General features: G+C 47.1%; 1 protein-coding gene across 2 annotated transcripts in view; it reads right to left on the bottom strand.

Moving 5' to 3' along the window:
* Positions 1 to 20,586, bottom strand: part of mle (dosage compensation regulator mle) — a 148,529-nt gene that overhangs the window by 72,987 nt on the left and 54,956 nt on the right. For both annotated transcript variants that reach the window (XM_075691152.1, XM_075691153.1), the window contains 3 exons: positions 19,815 to 19,971; positions 19,549 to 19,652; positions 19,238 to 19,336 (listed from right to left, as the gene is read on the bottom strand). In XM_075691152.1, coding sequence (XP_075547267.1) covers positions 19,238 to 19,336; positions 19,549 to 19,652; positions 19,815 to 19,971 — 360 coding nt within the window. The remainder of the gene's footprint in view (positions 1 to 19,237; positions 19,337 to 19,548; positions 19,653 to 19,814; positions 19,972 to 20,586) is intronic.

Genomic DNA, 20,586 nt, shown 5'->3' on the forward strand with positions numbered 1-20,586 from the left:
TGAGAGACTTAGCACCACGAGGACAGGAAGAGCCATATTGGCCCAAGTTGGAATAAATCCGGACAGAGGCCCCACCCAAAAGGTGGAAGTAGATAGGGAAGTTAGAAAAAATCTGATTATCTCCCCCCCCCCCCCTACCAAAAAACATGCACCCGGAACATAGCAAAGACAGGAGGCATAAACGAGCTGAAGCATTAAAAATTACATTCGGTAATATCTCGGAACATGAGGTGGCCTATGTAGACGCGGCGAGAGGTAGCGGCAGTTTTACGGTGGCAACGGCCGTCAGCGGCCGGGGTATTCCCGTGACCGCTGTCACTCTGCGCGGACCCAACATAGAAGTTGCCGAGTAAATTGCGATCGCATTAGCTTGCGCTAGAACGGACGCGAAATTTGTGATCAGTGACAGCAAAACTGCCATACAAAATTTTAGCAAGGGAAGGATCTCGCCCTTGGCGGCCAGAATCCTAGGCCAGAGAAAGCTAGATAGAAAAATTCAAATAATTTGGACTCCGGCGCACGAAGCCGTCCCCGGCAACGAGGCGGCCCACGAGCTGGCTCGAGATCTCTACCGCCGAGCCGCTACGGGGCCCCTCGATGACCGAGGGAGCGGAGAACGCATGCTAAAATATGGGGAGATCACGCAGCATTATAGATTGGCTCGTAGACTGGTATCCCCGCCAGACCCAAAATTAAATCCCGGAAGCCACGCGCAGCAGACGCGGCAACACGCAGCTGTCGTGTTTAGACCTGCAGTGAAAAGCTGAAATGCTTTTTCTGTCTTTTTTGAGATAGCAGACATAAATAATATATATATACATATATATATCCTTTCATCGTCATCATCATCATCAGTCCGTTCTATGTACCCTGCAGGATGGAGGCCTCTCCCTGCAATCTCCAATTACCCCTGTCCTGCGCCACCTGATTCCAACTAGCGCCTGCGAATTTCCTAATTTCATCGCTCGCTCCACCTAATCTTCTGCCATCCTCGACTGCATTTCCCTTCTCTTGGTACCCATTCTGTAACCCTAGTGGTACAACGGTTATTTAACCGGCGCATTACATGACCTGCCCAGCTCCATTCTTTTCTCTTGATGTCAATTAGAATATCGTCTATACTCGTTTGCTCTCTGATCCAAACCAATCTCTTTCTGTCTCTTAACGTTATACCTAGCATTCTTCATTCCATCGCGCTTTGTACAGTCCTTAACTTGTTCTCAAGCTTCTTTGTCAGTCGCCAAGTCTCTGCCCCATATGTCAGCACTGGTAAAATGCACTGATTGTATACGTTCCTTCTCAATGATAACAGTAAGCTTCCAGTCAGGAGCTGACAATGTCTGCCGTATGTGATCCCACCCATTTTTATTCTTCTATGAATTTCCTTCTCATGATCAGGGTTGCCTGCGATTAATTGGCCTAGGTAAACATACCCCTTCACAGAATCTAGAAGCTGACTGGCGATCCTGAACTCCTGTTCCTTTGCCCGGCTATTCATCATTATTTTTGCCTTCAGCATATTAATCTTCAACCCCACTCTTAGACTCTTTCTGTTAAGTTCTTCAATCATTTGTTGTAGCTCATCTGCACTGTTGCTGAATAGAATAATGTCATCGGCAAACCGAAGGTTGCCGAGATATTCCTACGCCTTCCCAGTTTAATAGCTTGAATACTTCTCCAAGCAGGCAGTGAATAGTAATACAGAGGTTTTGTCTCCCTGTCTGACCCCTTTCTTTATAGGTATCTTCCTGCTTTTCTTGTGCAGAATTAAGGTAGCTGTAGAACCTCTGTAGATATTTTCCAAGGTATTTATGTAAGCGCTCTGTACTCCTTGATTACATAATGCCTCTATGACTGCCGCTATCTCTACTGAGTCAAATGACTTCGTAATCTATGAAAGCCATATAAAGAGGTTTATTGTACTCTGTGGATTTCTCGATAACCTGATTAATGGCATGGATGTGATCGATTGTAGAGTATCCCTTCCTGAAGCCAGCCTGTTCCCCTTGGTTGACTAAAGTCCAGTGTTGCCCTTATTCTAATGGAGATTATTTTGGTAAATGTTTTATATAATACTGGGAGCAAGCTAATGGGCCTATAACTTTTCAATTCTTTAACACCTCTCTTTTTGTGGATCAGTATAATGTTTGCATTCTACCAGTTTTCTGGGACCCTTGCAGTCGATAGACACTTCGTATTAAGAGTCGCCAGTTTTTCAAGCATTATGTCTCCTCCATCTTTGTTTAAATCGAATGTTATTCCACCTTCTCCTGCTGCTCTTCCTCGTTTCATGTCTTGCAAAGCCCTTCTGACATCATCGTTAGGTATAGGAGGAGTTTCTGTATCCTGTTTATTACAGTTTCTAATTGAGGTATCCTGACTCCTCTGGGTACTGTACAGGTCAGTATAGAATTCTTCCGCTGCTTTTACTGTATCTTCGAGATTGCTGATGATACTACCGTGCTTATCTTTCAGTGTATACATCTTGGTTTGTCCTATGCCAAGTTTCTTTCTCGCTGATTTCAGGCTGCGTCCATTTTTTACAGCTTCTTCAGTCTTTCTCACATTATAGTTTTGAATATCACTTATTTTCGCCTTGTTGATCAGTTTTGACAGTTCGACGAATTCTATCTTCTCTCGAGTTGGACACTTTCATTCTTTCTCGTTTATTTATTAGGTCTTTTGCTACTTGGGAGAGCTTGCCTACTGATTGCCTTGGGGCCTTGCCTCCCACTTCAACTGCTGCCCCTGAAACCAGCCTAGTTACGGTTTCATTTACCTTTATGCCATCTTCGTCTCTGTTCTAAAGCTGCATATTTGTTGGCAAGTACCAGTATGAATTTGTCTACTTTTACCCTTACTGCTTCTAGGTTGGCCTGTTTCTTCTTGACCAATTTTACTCTTTCTCTCATCAAATTGAGGTGAATCCTAGCCCTCACTAATCTATGATCACTGCACTTTACCCTACCTATCACTTCTACATCTTGCACTATGGTGCGATTGGCAGGAAGTATGAAATCAATTTCATTTCTTGTTTCACCATTAGGGCTTTCTCAGGTCCGCTTTCAGTCGCTACGCTTCCTAAAAAAGGTATTAATTAATCAAAGCTTATCTCTCTCTGTGAATTCTATCAACATCTCTCCTCTAGCATTCCTAGAAACGACGCTGTACTTGCCAATTGCTTGTTCCGCAGCCTTTTTGCCCACTTTTGTATTGATGTCGACCATTACTACAGTGCACTGAGTTTGCATTTTTCTCGTCCCTAATTCAACATCTTCATAAAACTGATCTTCATCATCGTGACTGGATGTTGGAGCATAGGCTTGTACTACCTTTAATCATACCTCTTATTAAGTTTGATTATGGATCGGGAATCCTACCCTGTATTGCTTCTTATTTAGGAGACCTCTATAGCAGAGGTCCGTTATATGTCCGTTATTCAGCAATGTACAAGCCTCACCAGTTCTAATCTCAGTAAGGCCGATGATATCCGAAACAATGTCTGATAGTTCCTCAAAGAGTCCTGTTAAGCTAGCCTCATTCGAGAGGATTCGGGTGTTAAACGTTGCAAGGGTCAGTTTCCATTGGCAGCCTGTCCGGACCCAGAGATTCTTAGCACCCTCTGCGGCGTAACAGGTCTGACCGCCGCCTTGGTCAGGTGCTCCGCAGCTGATGAGGACTGAGGGCCATTGGCTAATTGAGTGAGTCATTTGGGAGTGAGTGGCCGAATACTGCATCAGGGAGGCCAATTCCTGTTCTGGTGAGGGAGTGTCTTGTTGAAGCTTAGTGGGCTTTCCTAATTTGGTTATACCTGGATTAGTATAGCCCCCCTTGCTCTCGGCATCTTTTGCCAGTGACAGACGTCACTCCATGCTTGCAGATGTTGTGAACTGGCGGAGATAAATTTCAAGCTCACCATCAAAAAAAAAAAAAAAAAAAGAAAACCTTACAGAGGGATTCAAATTTTTGACTATGGCACCCAAGCATTCGACATAGCTCAGTCAGATAATCCCATAGGCAGCAAGGCTACCTTATTGCCGACAAGTATAGCCCAGAGGGCCCTACGTGCCTAAAAACTTTTGATTTATCTGCCATAGATGTGTTTTCCTGATCGCGATGGGTAACTCAATATTGTCACGCGGTGGTGACGTTAAGAATACAGTAGCAATACTGTGAAAGGCAAAACTAGATTTTATTGGGCGAACCTGTGCCCACAAAACAGGCTACACTTATAGAACAACAAAAGCGGCGAACAGAGTCGGCGATCGTCGGAAATCTGATCAGCGGGTCAAGCGCGTCGGCTTTTATAGAGCAGTCGTCGGATGTTCCAGACTAATCGTTTGGATCCGCGTGCCTTCCACAAAGTTCTACACCATTCGCGTTACGCGATGAAATCAGATAACACAAGGTTCGGCGACAACAGACAGCCAGGTAGAAGCATCGATAACTTTCCAGAAACGTCGGATACATGCAGGCGCGTCCGTCGCTGTGCGATTACAGTTGTTAAGCGACGAAACATGGTCGCCCGATAAAGATAAGCACACGTGTCAATACCCCCCTCTTAAAAAGCATCGACCCGATGCTGCATACAAACGAAAGTAATAAAGAAAAACACCCGTAGCAAAGAAAACAATAAAATAAGGTAGTTCGTCAGCATCCGTAAAAGGGTTTCAGACGCACCACGTGGACCACTTCAGATCGTGCGCGGCGCCGCTGTGAATGCGAAATTCCGTCTGGCACGACCTCATAGTCCAGTGCGTCAATACGTCGAATGACCTTGTAGGGTCCGAAATAGCGGCGCAATAGTTTCTCACTCAGACCTCGTCGGCGTATCGGTGTCCAAACCCAAACACGGTCGCCGGGCTGGTACTCGACGAAGCGTCGTCGGAGGTTGTAGTGTCGGCTGTCGGTCCTCTGTTGGTTCTTGATCCGTAGGCGGGCGAGCTGTCTGGCTTCTTCGGCGCGCTGCAGATAGCTAGCGACGTCAACATTCTCTTCGTCAGTGACGTGGGGCAGCATGGCGTCGAGCGTCGTTGTCAGGATCCTGCCGTAAACCAGCTTAAACGGCGTGATCTGTGTTGTTTCTTGCACTGCCGTGTTGTAAGCGAAGGTTACATATGGCAGGACCGCGTCCCACGTCTTGTGCTCGACGTCGACGTACATTGCTAGCATGTTGGCGAGGGTCTTGTTCAGGCGCTCCGTGAGACCATTCGTCAGCGGATGGTAGGCAGTTGTCCTCCTGTGGCTTGTCTGGCTATACTGCAGAATGGCCTGAGTGAGCTCTGCTGTAAAAGCCGTTCCTCTGTCGGTGATGAGGACTTCTGGAGCACCATGTCGCAGCAGGATGTTCTCGACGAAAAATTTCGCCACTTCGGCTGCGCTGCCTTTTGGTAGAGCTTTAGTTTCAGCAAAGCGGGTGAGATAGTCCGTCGCCACGACGATCCACTTATTCCCGGATGTTGACATCGGAAACGGCCCCAACAAATCCATCCCAACCTGCTGGAATGGTCGGCGAGGAGGTTCGATCGGCTGTAGTAATCCTGCTGGCCTTGTCGGTGGTGTCTTGCGTCGTTGACAGTCTCGGCATGTCTTGACGTAACGGGCGACGTCGGCGGTCAGACGCGGCCAGTAATACCTTTCCTGTATTCTCGACAGCATCCGGGAGAACCCCAGGTGCCCAGCGGTTGGATCGTCGTGTAGGGCGTGCAGTATTTCTGGACGCAGCGCTGAGGGTACAACAAGAAGGTAGCTGGCGCGGACTGGTGAGAAGTTCTTCTTCACGAGCAGGTTGTTTTGTAGCGTGAACGAAGAAAACCCGCGCTTAAATGCCCTAGGGACAACGTCGGTGTTCCCTTCCAAATACTCGACGAGGCCTTTTAGCTCCGGGTCTGCTCGTTGCTGTTTAGTGAAGTCTTCCGCGCTTATTATCCCAAGGAAGGCGTCGTCGTCCTCGTCATCTTGCGGCGGGGGATCGATGGGGGCGCGTGATAAGCAGTCGGCGTCGGAGTGTTTTCTTCCGGACTTGTATATTACCGTGACGTCATATTCTTGTAGTCTGAGGCTCCACCGCGCCAGCCGTCCTGAGGGGTCCTTTAAGTTAGCTAGCCAACACAACGCGTGGTGGTCGCTGACGACTTTGAATGGCCTGCCATAGAGGTAAGGGCGGAATTTAGCTGTAGCCCAAATGATGGCGAGGCATTCCTTTTCAGTCGTAGAATAATTGCTTTCCGCTTTTGACAGCGACCGGCTAACATACGATATCACCCGTTCAAGTCCTTCTTTCCTCTGAACTAGGACGGCACCGAGGCCTAGGCTACTGGCGTCAGTGTGGATTTCGGTATCGGCGTCCTCGTCGAAGTGTGCAAGTACCGGAGGCGACTGCATGCGTCGTTTGAGTTCTTGAAATGCCTTGGCCTGCGGCGTTTCCCACTTGAACTCGACATCACATTTGGTTAGATGTGTTAGCGGCTCCGCGATGCGTGAAAAGTCCTTGACAAAGCGCCTATAGTAGGCACACATGCCAAGGAATCTGCGCACTGCCTTCTTGTCGGTTGGCTGCGGGAACTTTGCGATGGCAGCTGTCTTCTGTGGGTCGGGGCGTACTCCTGATTTGCTGATGACGTGGCCTAGAAACAAAAGCTCATCGTAAGCGAATCGGCACTTTTCCGCCTTCAGAGTGAGCCCTGATGACTTGATGGCCTCTAGTACTGTCGCAAGCCGCCTCAGGTGATCGTCGAAATTTCCGGCGAAGACGACGACGTCATCCAAGTAAACGAGACAGGTCTGCCACTTCAATCCAGCTAAAACCGTGTCCATCACGCACTGGAACGTTGCAGGCGCCGAGCACAGTCCGAATGGCATAACCTTGAACTCGTAGAGGCCGTCTGGGGTGATGAAGGCAGTCTTTTCGCGATCTCTTTCGTCGACTTCTATTTGCCAATAGCCAGACTTGAGGTCCATTGACGAGAAGTATTTAGCGTTGCAGAGCCGATCCAGTGCGTCGTCTATCCGTGGGAGGGGGTATACGTCCTTCTTCGTGATCTTGTTCAGACGACGATAATCGATGCAGAAACGCAGGGTTCCGTCCTTTTTTGTCACCAAGACTACAGGAGATGCCCACGGGCTTTTGGACGGCTCGATGATGTCGTCGCGCAGCATTTCGTCGACTTGGTGCCTTATAGCTTCGCGTTCTCGCGTCGAAACTCGGTATGGGCTCTGGCGGAGAAGTCGAGCGCCCTCTTCGGTTATTATGCGATGCTTTGCGACTGGGGTTCGTCGAATCCTAGATGACGTCGAAAAGCACTCTTTGTATCGTCGAAGTAGACTTCTGAGCTGTTGTTGCTTAATCGCGGGGAAACTTGGATTTATGTCGAAGTCTGGCTCGGGAACTAAGGTCATCGGGGTAGATGCGGCGGAATCCGAGAGGACAAACGCATTGCTGTTTTCCAGAATTTCCTCGATGTATGCGATCATCGTGCCCTTGTTGATGTGCTTGAACTCCTGGCTGAAGTTTGTCAGCAACACTTTCGTGTTTCCTCCGTGCAGTCGAGCGATACCTCTTGCGACGCAAATTTCACGGTCTAGCAGTAGACGTTGGTCACCTTCGATGACGCCTTCTACGTCAGCGAGTGTTTCGGTGCCGACCGAAATAACAATGCTGGAGCGAGGCGGGATGCTCACTTGATGTTCGAGCACACTCAAGGCGTGGTGACTACGAGGGCTCTTCGGCGGTATCGCATGATCTTCCGACAGCGTTATGGACTTCGACTTCAGGTCGATGACTGCGCCGTGTTGGTTGAGGAAGTCCATGCCGAGAATGACGTCTCGTGAACACTGTTGGAGGATAACGAAGGTGACAGGGTAAGTGCGGTCGTGAATGGTAATTCTTGCCGTGCACCTTCCTGTCGGCGTAATCAGGTGTCCTCCAGCGGTCCGAATTTGAGGGCCTTCCCATGCAGTCTTAACCTTCTTTAACTGGACGGCGATGTGTCCACTCATGACTGAGTAATCGGCGCCTGTGTCGACTAAGGCGGTGACTGCGTGGCCGTCTAGAAGCACGTCGAGGTCGGTGGTTCTTTGTCTTGCATTGCAGTTGGGTCTTGGCGTCGGATCACGGCTGCGTCGTGTTGAACTGAAGCTGGTACGTCGCATCGTCAAGTCGTCTTTCGTCGGTGTAGTCTTGGCTTCCTGACTTCCTCGGGACGGCGGCGTGTCGTTATTATGTCGTCGAGATGGTTTCTTCGGCGTCTTCATCGGCGGCGGAGGATCTTCGTCAGTTCGACGAACAGCAACCGCACCTCCATCGGTTGCTGCCTTTAGTTTTCCGGATATGGGCTCGCTGACCGGCCCCGGGCTGGGCCAGTGTATGGTCGGCGCTGCGGCGACAGGTAGCGGCCTGGTGATGGTGAACGCGACGGTCGTCGAGAGCTCCACTGAGTAGCGGCGAGGTAGTCGGCGATATCCCGGGGGCGTTTACCTTGCTGCGGGCGCGGAGCGTTCACGGCGAAACCTCGCAGTCCCATCTCCCGGTATGGACATCGTCGGTAGACGTGACCCGCTTCTCCGCAGTGGTAGCAGAGCGGGCGGTGGTCAGGAGCGCGCCAAATGTCCGTCTTCCTCGCGTAGGTGCGCTGGACGACGGGTGGTCGTGCTGGCTGCGGCGGCGGGGGACGACGGAACTGCGGCGTGACAGGGCCCTGGCGCGGTCGCGGAGGGGGACCTTGACGACGGGCGACGGCGGCGTAGGTCATCGCTTCTGGCTGGGGCTGCGATGATTGAAGTTGTACCTCGGGAAATCCGAGCGATCGCTGGACTTCCTTCTTTGACAATTTCGGCGATTGAGGCCATTTGAGGTTGCGTTGAAGGGAAGATTCTTTGAAGCTCCCCTCGTACGACTGCCCGGATGGTCTCGCGCAGGTCGTCGGTGGCCATTGATTGAACTCCGACGTAGCTTGTTGGCTTGGTGCGTCGGTCGAATTGCCGGTTCCGCAATTCCAGTGTCTTCTCGATGCTCGTCGCCTCACGAAGAAACTCGTCGACGGTCTTGGGTGGGCTTCTTACCATTCCGGCGAAAAGTTCCTCCTTTACACCACGCATCAGTAAGCGGACTTCCTTCTCCTCAGCCATATCCGGGTCGGCGTGGTGGAACAAACGGCTCATTTCTTCCATAAAGATGGCGACGTTCTCGTTTGGCAGCTGCACTCGGGCGTCCAGCATAGCTTCAGCCCTTTCCTTGCGCACGACGCTTGTAAAGATGCGTAGGAAGCTGGTACGGAACAGGTCCCACGTTGTCAAGGTCGATTCCCTGTTCTCAAACCAAGTTCTGGCGGTGTCTTCTAAGGCGAAGTAGACATGCCGCAGCTTCTCGTCGGAGTCCCAGTTGTTGAATGTTGCGATTCGTTCGTAGGTCTCCAGCCATGATTCCGGGTCTTCAGTCGCTGCTCCATGGAAGGTTGGTGGGTCCCGAGGTTGTTGTAGGATAACGGGGGACGCTGGGGCAGCCATTGGGGTTGTCTTGACCACGATCTTCTTTGTCGTCTCAGGTAGAAGTCCGTGCTCTGGGGGCAGTCCTTGCAGTCTGCGGCTAGCACGCTGGTCTTGGGCGATGTTGGTTCTGTCCTCGGGCTTCGGGCTTGGATCACGGCTTTGCGGGGGCGTTCGGTACATGAACGCACAAGCACCTCCACCAGATGTCACGTGGTGGTGACGTTAAGAACACAGTAGCAATACTGTGAAAGGCAAAACTAGATTTTATTGGGCGAACCTGTGCCCACAAAACAGGCTACACTTATAGCACAACGAAAGCGGCGAACAGAGTCGGCGATCGTCGGAAATCTGATCAGCGGGTCAAGCGCGTCGGCTTTTATAGAGCAGTCGTCGAATGTTCCAGACTAATCGTTTGGACCCGCGTGCCTTCCACAAAGTTCTACACCATTCGCGTTACGCGATGAAATCAGATAACACAAGGTTTGGCGACAACAGACAGCCGGGTAGAAGCATCGATAACTTTCCAGAAACGTCTGATACATGCAGGCGCGTCCGTCGCTGTGCGATTACAGTTGTTAAGCGGCGAAACGTGGTCGCCCGATAAAGATAAGCACACGTGTCAATATAGAATAATTTCTAAACGGTTCTGGCCTCGTGATTACAGAATCGCACGTGCACAGCTGGCCGTGAACTCGGCTAGGCAAACCCTGCAGGCGTACTGACGACCATTCACAGTTGCGAATACATGTTCGTGATCTACAGGAGTACAAACGGAAACCCGCGAAAGCGAATATAAGTGCAAACGTACAAGAAATAACTGGATGCAAACTTTGCAACTGTTGAGGTTACGTTATTTATTTCTTATTGTTTGCGTGCTACTGCAAACCTTCTCATCACTTTTTCTTTTCCTTTAGCACTGCAACTTTTTTTTTGGGGGGGGGGGGGGGGGCTCTCATCAGAAAGTCAGCGCGAGGCATGTCGGTAGAGTCAGTTTAAGTCCATTTAGTATATCTCAGATGCCTGAAAACATGCTTGAATCATCTGCGGTATATGGGTTTTGATGATCGCGGCAGGTGGCATGGCATAGTATTTCTCAATAGTTCTAACATCGTGGTTTTGGAGTCTCCCGTACGCGAGTGGCCATGAACGCGGCTAGATACACGATATATTTTTGGCGGTATTGAACAGCACTTTAAAGTAGTGTGGGAAAAAAGAAGAAAATTAGAAAACGAGAAAGCTTACCATGAATTCACTAGTCGCGTCTGGAGGGAGGTACCCAAAACAGTTCACGGTCTCGGCTGCCTGTCTCATGCATCAGAGGAGTCTTTCCGAACGAGACGGAACTGGCACTGATGCACCGCGCAAGGCTGAGGTGTCGGATGTGAGGAGAGTGCATTGACAGAGACTTTCGCTCAAAGGCAAATTCTCAGTGGCGAGACGGGCCGCCAAACAATAGTTCTGAGCCGCGCGTAAAATAGGCGACCTTGGAAGCGGCCTTGCTCTATGGTTGGAAAGCACTTACACAACGCCTCCTTTAAGCTACAGCGTAAGTAAGCTTCAAATGGGCAATAATTGTATTTCTGAGAATGTTCTTGCGATTACAAAATCAGCCTATAACTGTTGCGGGTCCAGCTGCTTGCTATGATGCATGACGAAATTGCAGAAGCGAGAGCAAGCGTTTTATTGCTGCTTTTCACACAAGATTATAAATTCCCTGCAGCATGCAATGCAATAATATTTGGCCCACATGTTCACGGGAGCCTCGTTAACAGATCAACGTTTTCTTACTATGTTCAAAAAGTGTTTCAGGGTGCCTTTAACGTATTGACTGACCACTTAAGCCGTAGTGGCTTGTCATAGGCTACTAATGAGTGTGTACCACAATCAGTTTTTGTCACGTAAAGGTTAACTGCACCACCTCAACTCATGGTGTGGCAAACAGCACACTGTGCTGCAAGAGTTTTTCTACCTTTTCCGTATGTATGTATGACACTGGTCCACCAATGATTCCCATTTCGGCACGAGTGTGGTGATGCCTATGCGGGTAAGCATAGGAAATCTATAAAGGCATGGTGGCAGCCTCAGCAAATACAACCAACGATAGGCACACTTGTGCTAGTTATTGCCACCAACCTTAAGCTATCTGCTCTGCAGCATGTGTGCCACAATACGTAGCGCAGTTGTAAGCCTACTGCACACTTTTAATAGGCCATAAGTGAAAAGTGCCGTTGTTCTCTGTCGCCTCTTTGAGCAGGACTGTTTCAAGTGCGCATTACTTGCAGAAACAAAAGCAACCAACCATCAGCTATTTGCTCAAGATATGCGCCGCGCCCGTGCATAGCCAAAAGCAGCACAGGCACGAAGAAGCCTCACTCCACAGACACTCACACGAAACATGAGTGCAGGTCTGTCGGAAAGAGATGTCTACGGTACACGTGGCGGTGCTCTCTCAGCTGATCACTTTCAAAGATTCACTTTTGCCTGTGCTTTCCCGAGACTTCACAAGATGGGGTGTACGGCTGACAGTGCTCCTGACACTGAGCATAGATTGTGAGCTTGGCACTAGGCCAGAAACGCTGTCAGCTATATACACGGACAAATCCGGTGACGAGTCATGCAAAATCTTGAGAAAGTGATCGCCTGCGAATACCGCCCACGAATACCACCCGTATCCCAGCAGTGCCAAAGTGCATTTAACCCTTCCAGGGTCAATGAGGTAAATATAGGGCGCGAACAAGTCCAAAAAAGGTCGATGCCGTATATTTATGGTGCTGTCTGTACGTTTAAAAAACACGCCAATTTCCTAACTTTTTTTTTTCTGTCATGTGCTGCCACTATGTGGGAATACAGGGAATTTTTTTTCGTGCGCCTCCCTCTCTTGGTTTTCATTGCATGGTTTGCTTTAGAGGTAGTTTGCTCCCGCGCATTGGCACGCGCGCAGGTGGGCGGCGGTTTGGGTTCTGTTCCGTGGGCGATTTCAGCTTCTTGACCTCGCAAAACTGATGGTGATCTCGTTACTAATTGCTCAAAGGGCAACCGCTTGTTTCTCGCTCGTTTAGTGCTCACAGGGGTGCGCATAGGAAGGATACTGTCGTGCATGCGTTTCCGTTGCTTTTTTTTTTTTGACACTCGCGAAAATTAATTGCCTCTGATTGCAGATAAGATGAAGATTAGCGGAAGTTTGTCACATGTTTTGCTTTTTTGACGGGCACACAACCACACAGTTTTCTTGAGTGCACGCACCTACGCAGTTCGATTACGCTATGGATGTACATATTAGCATAAGAGCAGGAACATTTCAGTCTTGCGAAATATTCTCGTGTGCGCATTTTCAAAGCCTTGAACTGTATGTATAACAATCCATCAAATTTTTAATTCTTACAAGTTTATTTCCTTTTTATTGTTATTCATGAATGAAGAGTACATATATACCAATGCAAAATATTTTTTTTCACACATTACGGTCACCCTCGGAAAGTTACAGTAAATTTTTCTCGAAATGAGTCCCTAAGAAGAATTGGAATCTGCAATAAAAGAAAATTGACCCTGGGCGGTTGCATAGGGTGAAAAAAATCGACCCTAAGGGTTAAGGGGGATGTGGGTTCTAAAATGTTTTTCTTTATTTTTGGTTCAATCTGAACTAAACTTCACTGTTTCAATCAGTTTTTAATGCTCTTTTCAAATCTACAATTAGGTTTTCGATAGATACTTTGGTTAAGAAAGTATTAAAGTCTGAAAATAAACTTAATGGGTACTTGTGGGGCTTTTTAGCAATTTTGCGTTGCTATACACAAGTAAGTGCATGACGCTAATGCCAAAGACTTGCTCTAGAGGGTGATGCAATATTTCTTTAATTGAAAGCACTCTAAAGGTAAGAAAGCAGATGAACATTTACTGTGAATATTTTTTACTTTCACTCATTATTATTTTTTACTAATTTGCAAAATGATACTAGAGTAGCAGAAATAGCATCACCCCATAGATCATTTCAATATGAATACACTGATACCAAATTGGTTATTGTCTCTCAACAGCATCATAGAGAAAAGCCCTGTAACGCTGAGTGCAAACTCAGAAAAACGCATTTGAAGTTTAGACAGCTGTAAATTTTTCTAGAATGCAGCTACAGCAATATTAATGACGTCATTTTGTAGCTCTATTCTTCACGAGAATGGCCACACTAAATATATGACTGCACCCTCCCAGAAAAGGGGGAAAATCTTGCTATAAAGCCATGTACTGGCCCTAAAGCAGCGTGAGAAACTGTATTTAACACTTCATGTGCGCGTGCCAGTGGCCCGAGAGCTTAATGAATATAAAAATTGCATAATAAAGCAGCCTTTTCATAGCCAAATACACTCGCACAATGTTAGTCAAAAACACACATGGAGTACTTATTGAAGGGCCTAAATTATTTATTTTCATGCAACAATACTTTGCTCTACAGCATGCCAGTGCTTTATACAAGGTCTTTTGTTAGCTTGTGCATTTTTGAAAGTGTGGCCTTGATAGCACTACTGTACAGATGCTCCCTTTGAGACTTCTGAAGCTTTTATGAAGAGCAGCTTGAATTTCTACTCCGTTGCTCAATGTGATGCCAGACACTCCTTCAAACATGATCGCTGCACTTCTCGTGCACTCAGCCAACTCGCCCAGTGAATACTGAATAGTATGCCGTATCAATATAGTCTAGAATGCCACTGGACACGCCGGCTGACTATCTGATGACATCGACCTGCAGCTAGGCCCAGTAGAATCAACAGTGTCAGTAGAATGCCACTTAGGACGCAATAGGTGGTACCGTTCGTGCTGGTCGTTTGGGGAGCACGCTATCGTCCGCAGTCTACAGCCTCTCGTTCCATTGACATTTTGTTTTTCCCGTAAGCTTAAACGCCTTCTTTACGTGAACGTCTACTGACATGCCACAAGACGAAAAGACGGTGCATCAGCCTTATGAACGCCAGCAAAGACAGACGAACACGGTACACACAAACCGGCAGAAACGGCGACGCAAGCATAACAAAATCGTTGCTTCGGTCATGACAGCCAATGCTAGGCGCAAGGTGGGGGAGGGGAACTAGCTTGCACATGTCATAGGCCAAAAATCACCCTTTGGAAAAGTGGCAACAGGGGTCATTCTGCTTAAGCGGCACCATTTTGAGCCAGTGCATAATGTGCACAAAGAAAACAGCTTCAAAACAAGCCCAAGATGACGGTGGTCGGCTCGTGGCTGCGGCGCACACTAGAAATTTGAACCAATTTTGCCTCGCACAGTGCGTTTCATGACGCCCATGGCGTTTTGAAAGCCGTTTTTTTCCTATTTACCGATCGAAATTAGCGTTAATAATGTAATGGCAAGTGCTTGAAGATACAAACATTCCTAAAATGAATTTTTCTCAAAATTTATTTTTTGACATTTTTTACCTTTTTAGAACCTGCGTCCCTCCTTAAAGGGCCGCTCACCAGGCCACACAACAAACTTCGGTTATATGCTGGAAGTTCTTACGTGTCCTCTAGGGAGCATTCTGCCACAAAAAATTTTCAAATTGGCTAATTAATAGCCGAGATATAAATTTCTCAGTGACGGGAACTCATGATTTCAGGAGGCGAGCTCCACTTCCAAGAGAGACACTCTTGCCACTTGCCCCATCTAGCCTCTGCAAGAAAAATTCCTCCCCTGCGTTCTTCCATACTGGACCTCGAGGATCACATGAAGCATACGTCACAGGCCTCGCCTTTTTTTTTTTTTTTTCTCTCCTTGCATTTTTGTGGCACGGGGCACTTCCGATGATGGCGTTGCGCGGAAGCTGTTGTGATTGTCTCATTTGCGCAGTGCACGATTTTGCGCGCTATGCCGAAGGACACCTGACTAGCGGTATAAGTCTGTGCTACATGAATACTGAGGCAGGCACAAGCGCATCAGAGCATGATCCCGGGAGCGCTGGAACACGGTAGAAAATGACACAGTTTCAGTGTATGCGCACAACTGCATAACGTGGAAACAAGCAGACGAAATGGAAGTACATCTCTCTTGCTGCAGTGCAAATTAAACAAAACCACACAGGCATTCGGTTTGTGTTTTATCATTTCTCTAAGCTTTAATTCGTCTATTCTAGCAACACATTACATAAATAACAGATGTTGCCTTGAATAATTCTCGAAGTCACGTGTCACCACGAGCGACGTCACAGCACGAACACGTGTACGTAGGTGCACTAGCCCGTGTTTGTCACCATGCAGCTCGAAGTGCAGCGGCCGCGAGGAGAAGGGAAAACGACATTCAGTTTAAATTTCAGATTTTTCCACGGTGCGTAGCGACGTAATACTTTGCAGACAGGATTGTTATCACACATTGTTTGCTGTGTGCTTGTCAGCTCAAGATGGCCAGACCCTGGTGATGGGCCCTTTAATAGTTGAAGCGATGCACAGAAATCGCAAGGGAAAATCAGCAGCATGCAGCATCAGGTGCCACGTTTCAATGATCTGCTGGCACCGAAATGAGACACTGAGTCCGCGCCGGTGTTTTCACGTGACAGGAAGGTGAGTATTGCAGTGAAGCTGCCACGGCAGAAAGCTATACAGTCAAACACACTTATAACGATACCGGTTTTAACAATATATCGGTTATAGCAATAAAAAGCTGCTGCACGGTCAATTTGTACATCTTCTATAGGGCAATAATCCGCTTACTACAATGTCCCCATGCCGCATTATCGGTCATAACGATCAAGTCCGGCTGCTGGGTGTCCGTGCCAAAAGGTAATGGAATGGAAAATCCTTGAAAAGAAAAAAGAAAAAGTGAAATTCAAGATGCTGCGCAATCGCCCGCCACCCCAACTACCGCTGCACGCTTCTCTCCCGTCACCCTTCCACACCTCCGAACACGAATGGGCGGCGCGCCATACCTCTGCGCCACGCCACCCTCTGAAACACGAATGGCCTGCACCAATTGCGCCGAAAACACTGCCGACGCTGTTCCCCAAATTGCTTGCTCTCTGGGCCCTCACAGTTGGTTCTTTATTCTATGGCCAATGTCTTTCTCTATGCTATGGCCCTCATTCTGCACAATTCTGCTAACAGATTAAGCTGTTCATGCTTGTCTTTGTTCGCTGCGTCGGAGTCGTTCCTGGACACGTTTCTCAGCTTCGTTTGACTCGGCGGCGAAACGGAGGATGGCTGACCCGCCCACTAATTATCGGCAATGTGCAATATTGCCGGTGAAAAGCAAGTGCACTGCTATACATATGGAAACGAAATGCTTCTAACCGATGAGGTGATCATGGCAAACGTGCTTGCATCAGATAGCGACAGTGACGGCCACGACGGCAGCGCTGACACGGTAGGGCAGGCTGCCTCAACATTTGTCCCTGCAGGAAGTCCAATAGATGACTCAGCCCCTAATGGGCTTGTTTTAACGAGGGACTTTCCGCTTCACTACGTGGAGCACTTGGTTGCCTTGGAGAAGCATGTTGGCAAGCTTCGCGTAAAGCAAGCAAGGCTGATGGACATGCAGTTTTCTCGTGCAAGCCAATGCTGACGGACATGTCGTTTTCTCGTGCAAGCCAGTGGGAAGTACGCGGCGAGATGCTTATGACGATTACATCCCAGCATTTCCTCTGGATTACTCAAGCTGAGATGCTGCCGCAGCAATCTTGCCGCATTTTTTAAAAGGCACCTTTTGGGGCCACCAAAGCGATGCCTCGGCAGAGCTCGTATGTCACTGGCCGCCCACAACCCCTCCTTGCAGTTATAGCAGTGCCATTCTTAAATGCCGATGGCCGCGGCTTCGGAGCACGCAGGAAGCAAAGTTAAACAGTTAAACGAGTCAACACAATCAGAAGCCGGATGGATGAAGGTGGTATAGGGAGGAGAACTCACCTCCTCACCATTATAGTTTTCTTGCAACAGCTACGCCATCCCCCATTTTAATTTTTTTTATGCAACACAGTTATAATAATTATCGGTTATAACAATCGAATCTTCATGGCACTTGAATATTGTTATAAGTGGGTTCGACTGTACACTGTTCTCGATTGCGCACGCCTCATGCATTTTCTTGTTTACATGGATTTAGTGGCTGGAAAACGTATCATACAATCGCAGTTTGGCAATGTACTGAACGTTGATGCTGAAAAATCGTGTTTTCCGGGAACGTATGAACCGATAAGAAATAAGCGGAACTCCATCGGGCTATTTTTTTGTCCTTGATTGCCAACGTTGGAGCCGGGAAAATGCGCATAATGGGAACATATTAACAAGGTCCTACTGTAGTTAGGTACTTTGACGACCCAGAAGCAGGGAGTCCTTGCACTGTTATGCCATTTTTACTACATAACGAGCAACTCCCAGGGCCGAAATTTTACAAATCGTGCACCAATGGCATTGTGAAAATCTTTGTAATCTCCTAAGCTTCGTTTTATATACCGTATTTACTCGCATAACGAATGCACCCCCAAATTAGTCGCAAAAAATCTGATTTTTTTTTCCTCGCATAATTAACGCATCCCTAACTTTGCTACTGTGCAGTGCCACGATCGAACGGCCATGCTGTAGTTTTTCGAAGAGACTACAATCTTTGACTCTCACACATGTGTTTAAAGCAAGCGCACTTAATGCTTAACGCGTTACTTTCCACCAGTGCCAGCGCAAGGGCACCTCGCAGATTCTAGAGAGAAAAAAAAGTGCAAATGGCTCTCTGCAACATACACAGTTTACATACTTTATGCTGACGTAATAGAAGAGCACGCATAGTATGTGCAGCCAGGCACGGGGCACGGGAGGGTAAGTAAAGAAGGGGCGGCCTGAACTTGATCGGCATAGTGGCCATAGTTGGGCGTAGTGTCGAATTCACATGTTTGTGGCTCGCTTTTCTGCTTGCCTTGGGTTTCGATGTGTGTGATGGGCCTTAAGTCGAGTTATATGCCTGCTGCGAGACATAAGAGTTTATCTGCTCACAAAGCGAAAACACTGATTGAACACCGATAAACTCTGACACGCTGATGGGCAGGACAGTCGACGAAAGAGATGCACACAGCATGCTTGTCAAAAAAAGGTGCGTGCTTCAACATGATGTTTACCATAATGGCAGACGGCCAGAAGCGGCTGCGAGGAGGAGCTGGGGTATGATCAGAGATCGCTGTTTGGAGCGCACATTCAGTTTCACCACGTGCGACTGGCCTAGGCCACGCCTACTTTGTGCAGCTAATGCGTTGGTTCTTAATTCTATGGTGGAACCACGATGTGGATGAAGCAGCCAGAAACGTGAACGGCAGGTCTGGTGGTTTCGACGTGGAATATTTACGGTTTGCAAATAGTTTACATGTATTTTTACTGCAAAGATAAGTTATCTTATGCATGTTACAAATCATTACCGTCTTACATTTCAATTTTGGCCTTTTCAAAAATGTCTCCATGAAATTTAGCACGCATAATGAATGCACCCCCCCATCTTTAGTATAGTAGGAAAAAAGGTGCATTCATTACTCGGGTATATACAGTATGTATGTAATGCGTGCCTCATTCAAAAAACAATATGGTGCCACAATGCATGCAGGATGCAATCTGTCAATAATAGCCTGGCCCCTTTACAGTGGTGCACTACACACCATGCTAGCATCAGTACAATACCAATGCAGTCTGACAGGTCTGACAGTAGATGCCCTCAGCACACAAGAATTTCTTAATCCCCACTCCCTCAGAAGTTCTGCTTCTGATGAACACAAATATTTAAAAAGCACGGCAAAGCACATACCTCAATCAATTCAAATGACAAGGTCTTCTCATCCAACTGAGCCATGGCCATCTTTGTTGAAGGCTTATAACTTGGGTCTATCACTTTATTCAAGTTCTCCTGAATAAAAAAGTCAGACGTGTCAGCCAAACAAAATAATAATAATAATAATAATAATAACAAAGCCAAATGAAACTTTTAATTTAGAACTCTTCTACTTAATGTTAGATGAGCAATACAATGGTAAAACTTAGTAGTATCTGTGCCAAATAGCACTTAAGGTCATTCCATGCAAAGCAATGAATAACTTCAGAAAAATGTGTTGTACTTACATCAGGCTCATCTGTTTCAATGTCCTCTTCATCCCTTTTGCGCTTTTTTGAGTTTGGTGGGGGCACAAAGTTGACTAGCTCAATGCAGTCCTCTAAGAAGTATTCTAAATAAGAAATACCAACTTTTCAGCACTTCAGTAAACAAGCAACAACTTATGTCTTTCCCGACAACGAATTATTCTAACTTGAACAGGAGCTCCAGCACTATAAGCACAAACAGTTTTTTCAATGTAACATGCACTAAGTTAGTATTCAATGAGAATAACCTTGAACAGGGTGTGCTCGTCCTTCAACCTCAATGACTGGACAATTTTCGAAGTATGACTGGAACAATGTTACATCAATGGTGGCAGACATCAGTATAACACGCAACTGGGGGAATGCTCGCACCATGTCTCTGATAACAACCATGATGAAGTCAGTCTGTAAAACAAAAAACAAAAAACCCTTGTAACAATAACTTCCATGCACAGCCAAGTACAGTAGTCCAACTGATTGAGTTCAATTTTTTCAGACTTGCTCAATTATTTGGACTTCATCGTAACAAAATGTTCTTGAGGACAAAAAAAGGTGGCACAGGACATACGAAGCATTGTGCCCCTATTCCTGTCGAGTATCCTGTACCCCCCTTTTTTGTGCGTATCTTCCAGCGCAAAAAACCATATTGCACAACCAAACCATCAAATGTGACAAATCGTTAAAAGTTCAGTCATCATTTCAGACAGTGCATGGCATTACTAGTAGTAGAATTCCAATGGAAATGTAACATGTAGAAAAACTGTCCATCAAATTGATCGATTTCTTTAAGCGTGGTAAGGAAAGTTAATTACAGAACTCATACCCAGATGTAACGAAATAAATGATATAACAAAGTAAATAAAATTCCTCTTGAGATCTCCAAAGACATCTATGTATGTAATACCTTGATTTAATGAAGTAAAATTGTCCTGCCAATGGATATACAATTAAACCTCAATATAACGAAGTAGGTAAAATTGGCAATTTGCTTCGTTATATTGAAATTTCGTTGTATTGAAA

This window comes from Dermacentor variabilis, chromosome 1 (genome assembly GCF_050947875.1).
Source record: "Dermacentor variabilis isolate Ectoservices chromosome 1, ASM5094787v1, whole genome shotgun sequence".
NCBI classification, from domain to species: Eukaryota; Metazoa; Arthropoda; class Arachnida; order Ixodida; family Ixodidae; genus Dermacentor; species Dermacentor variabilis.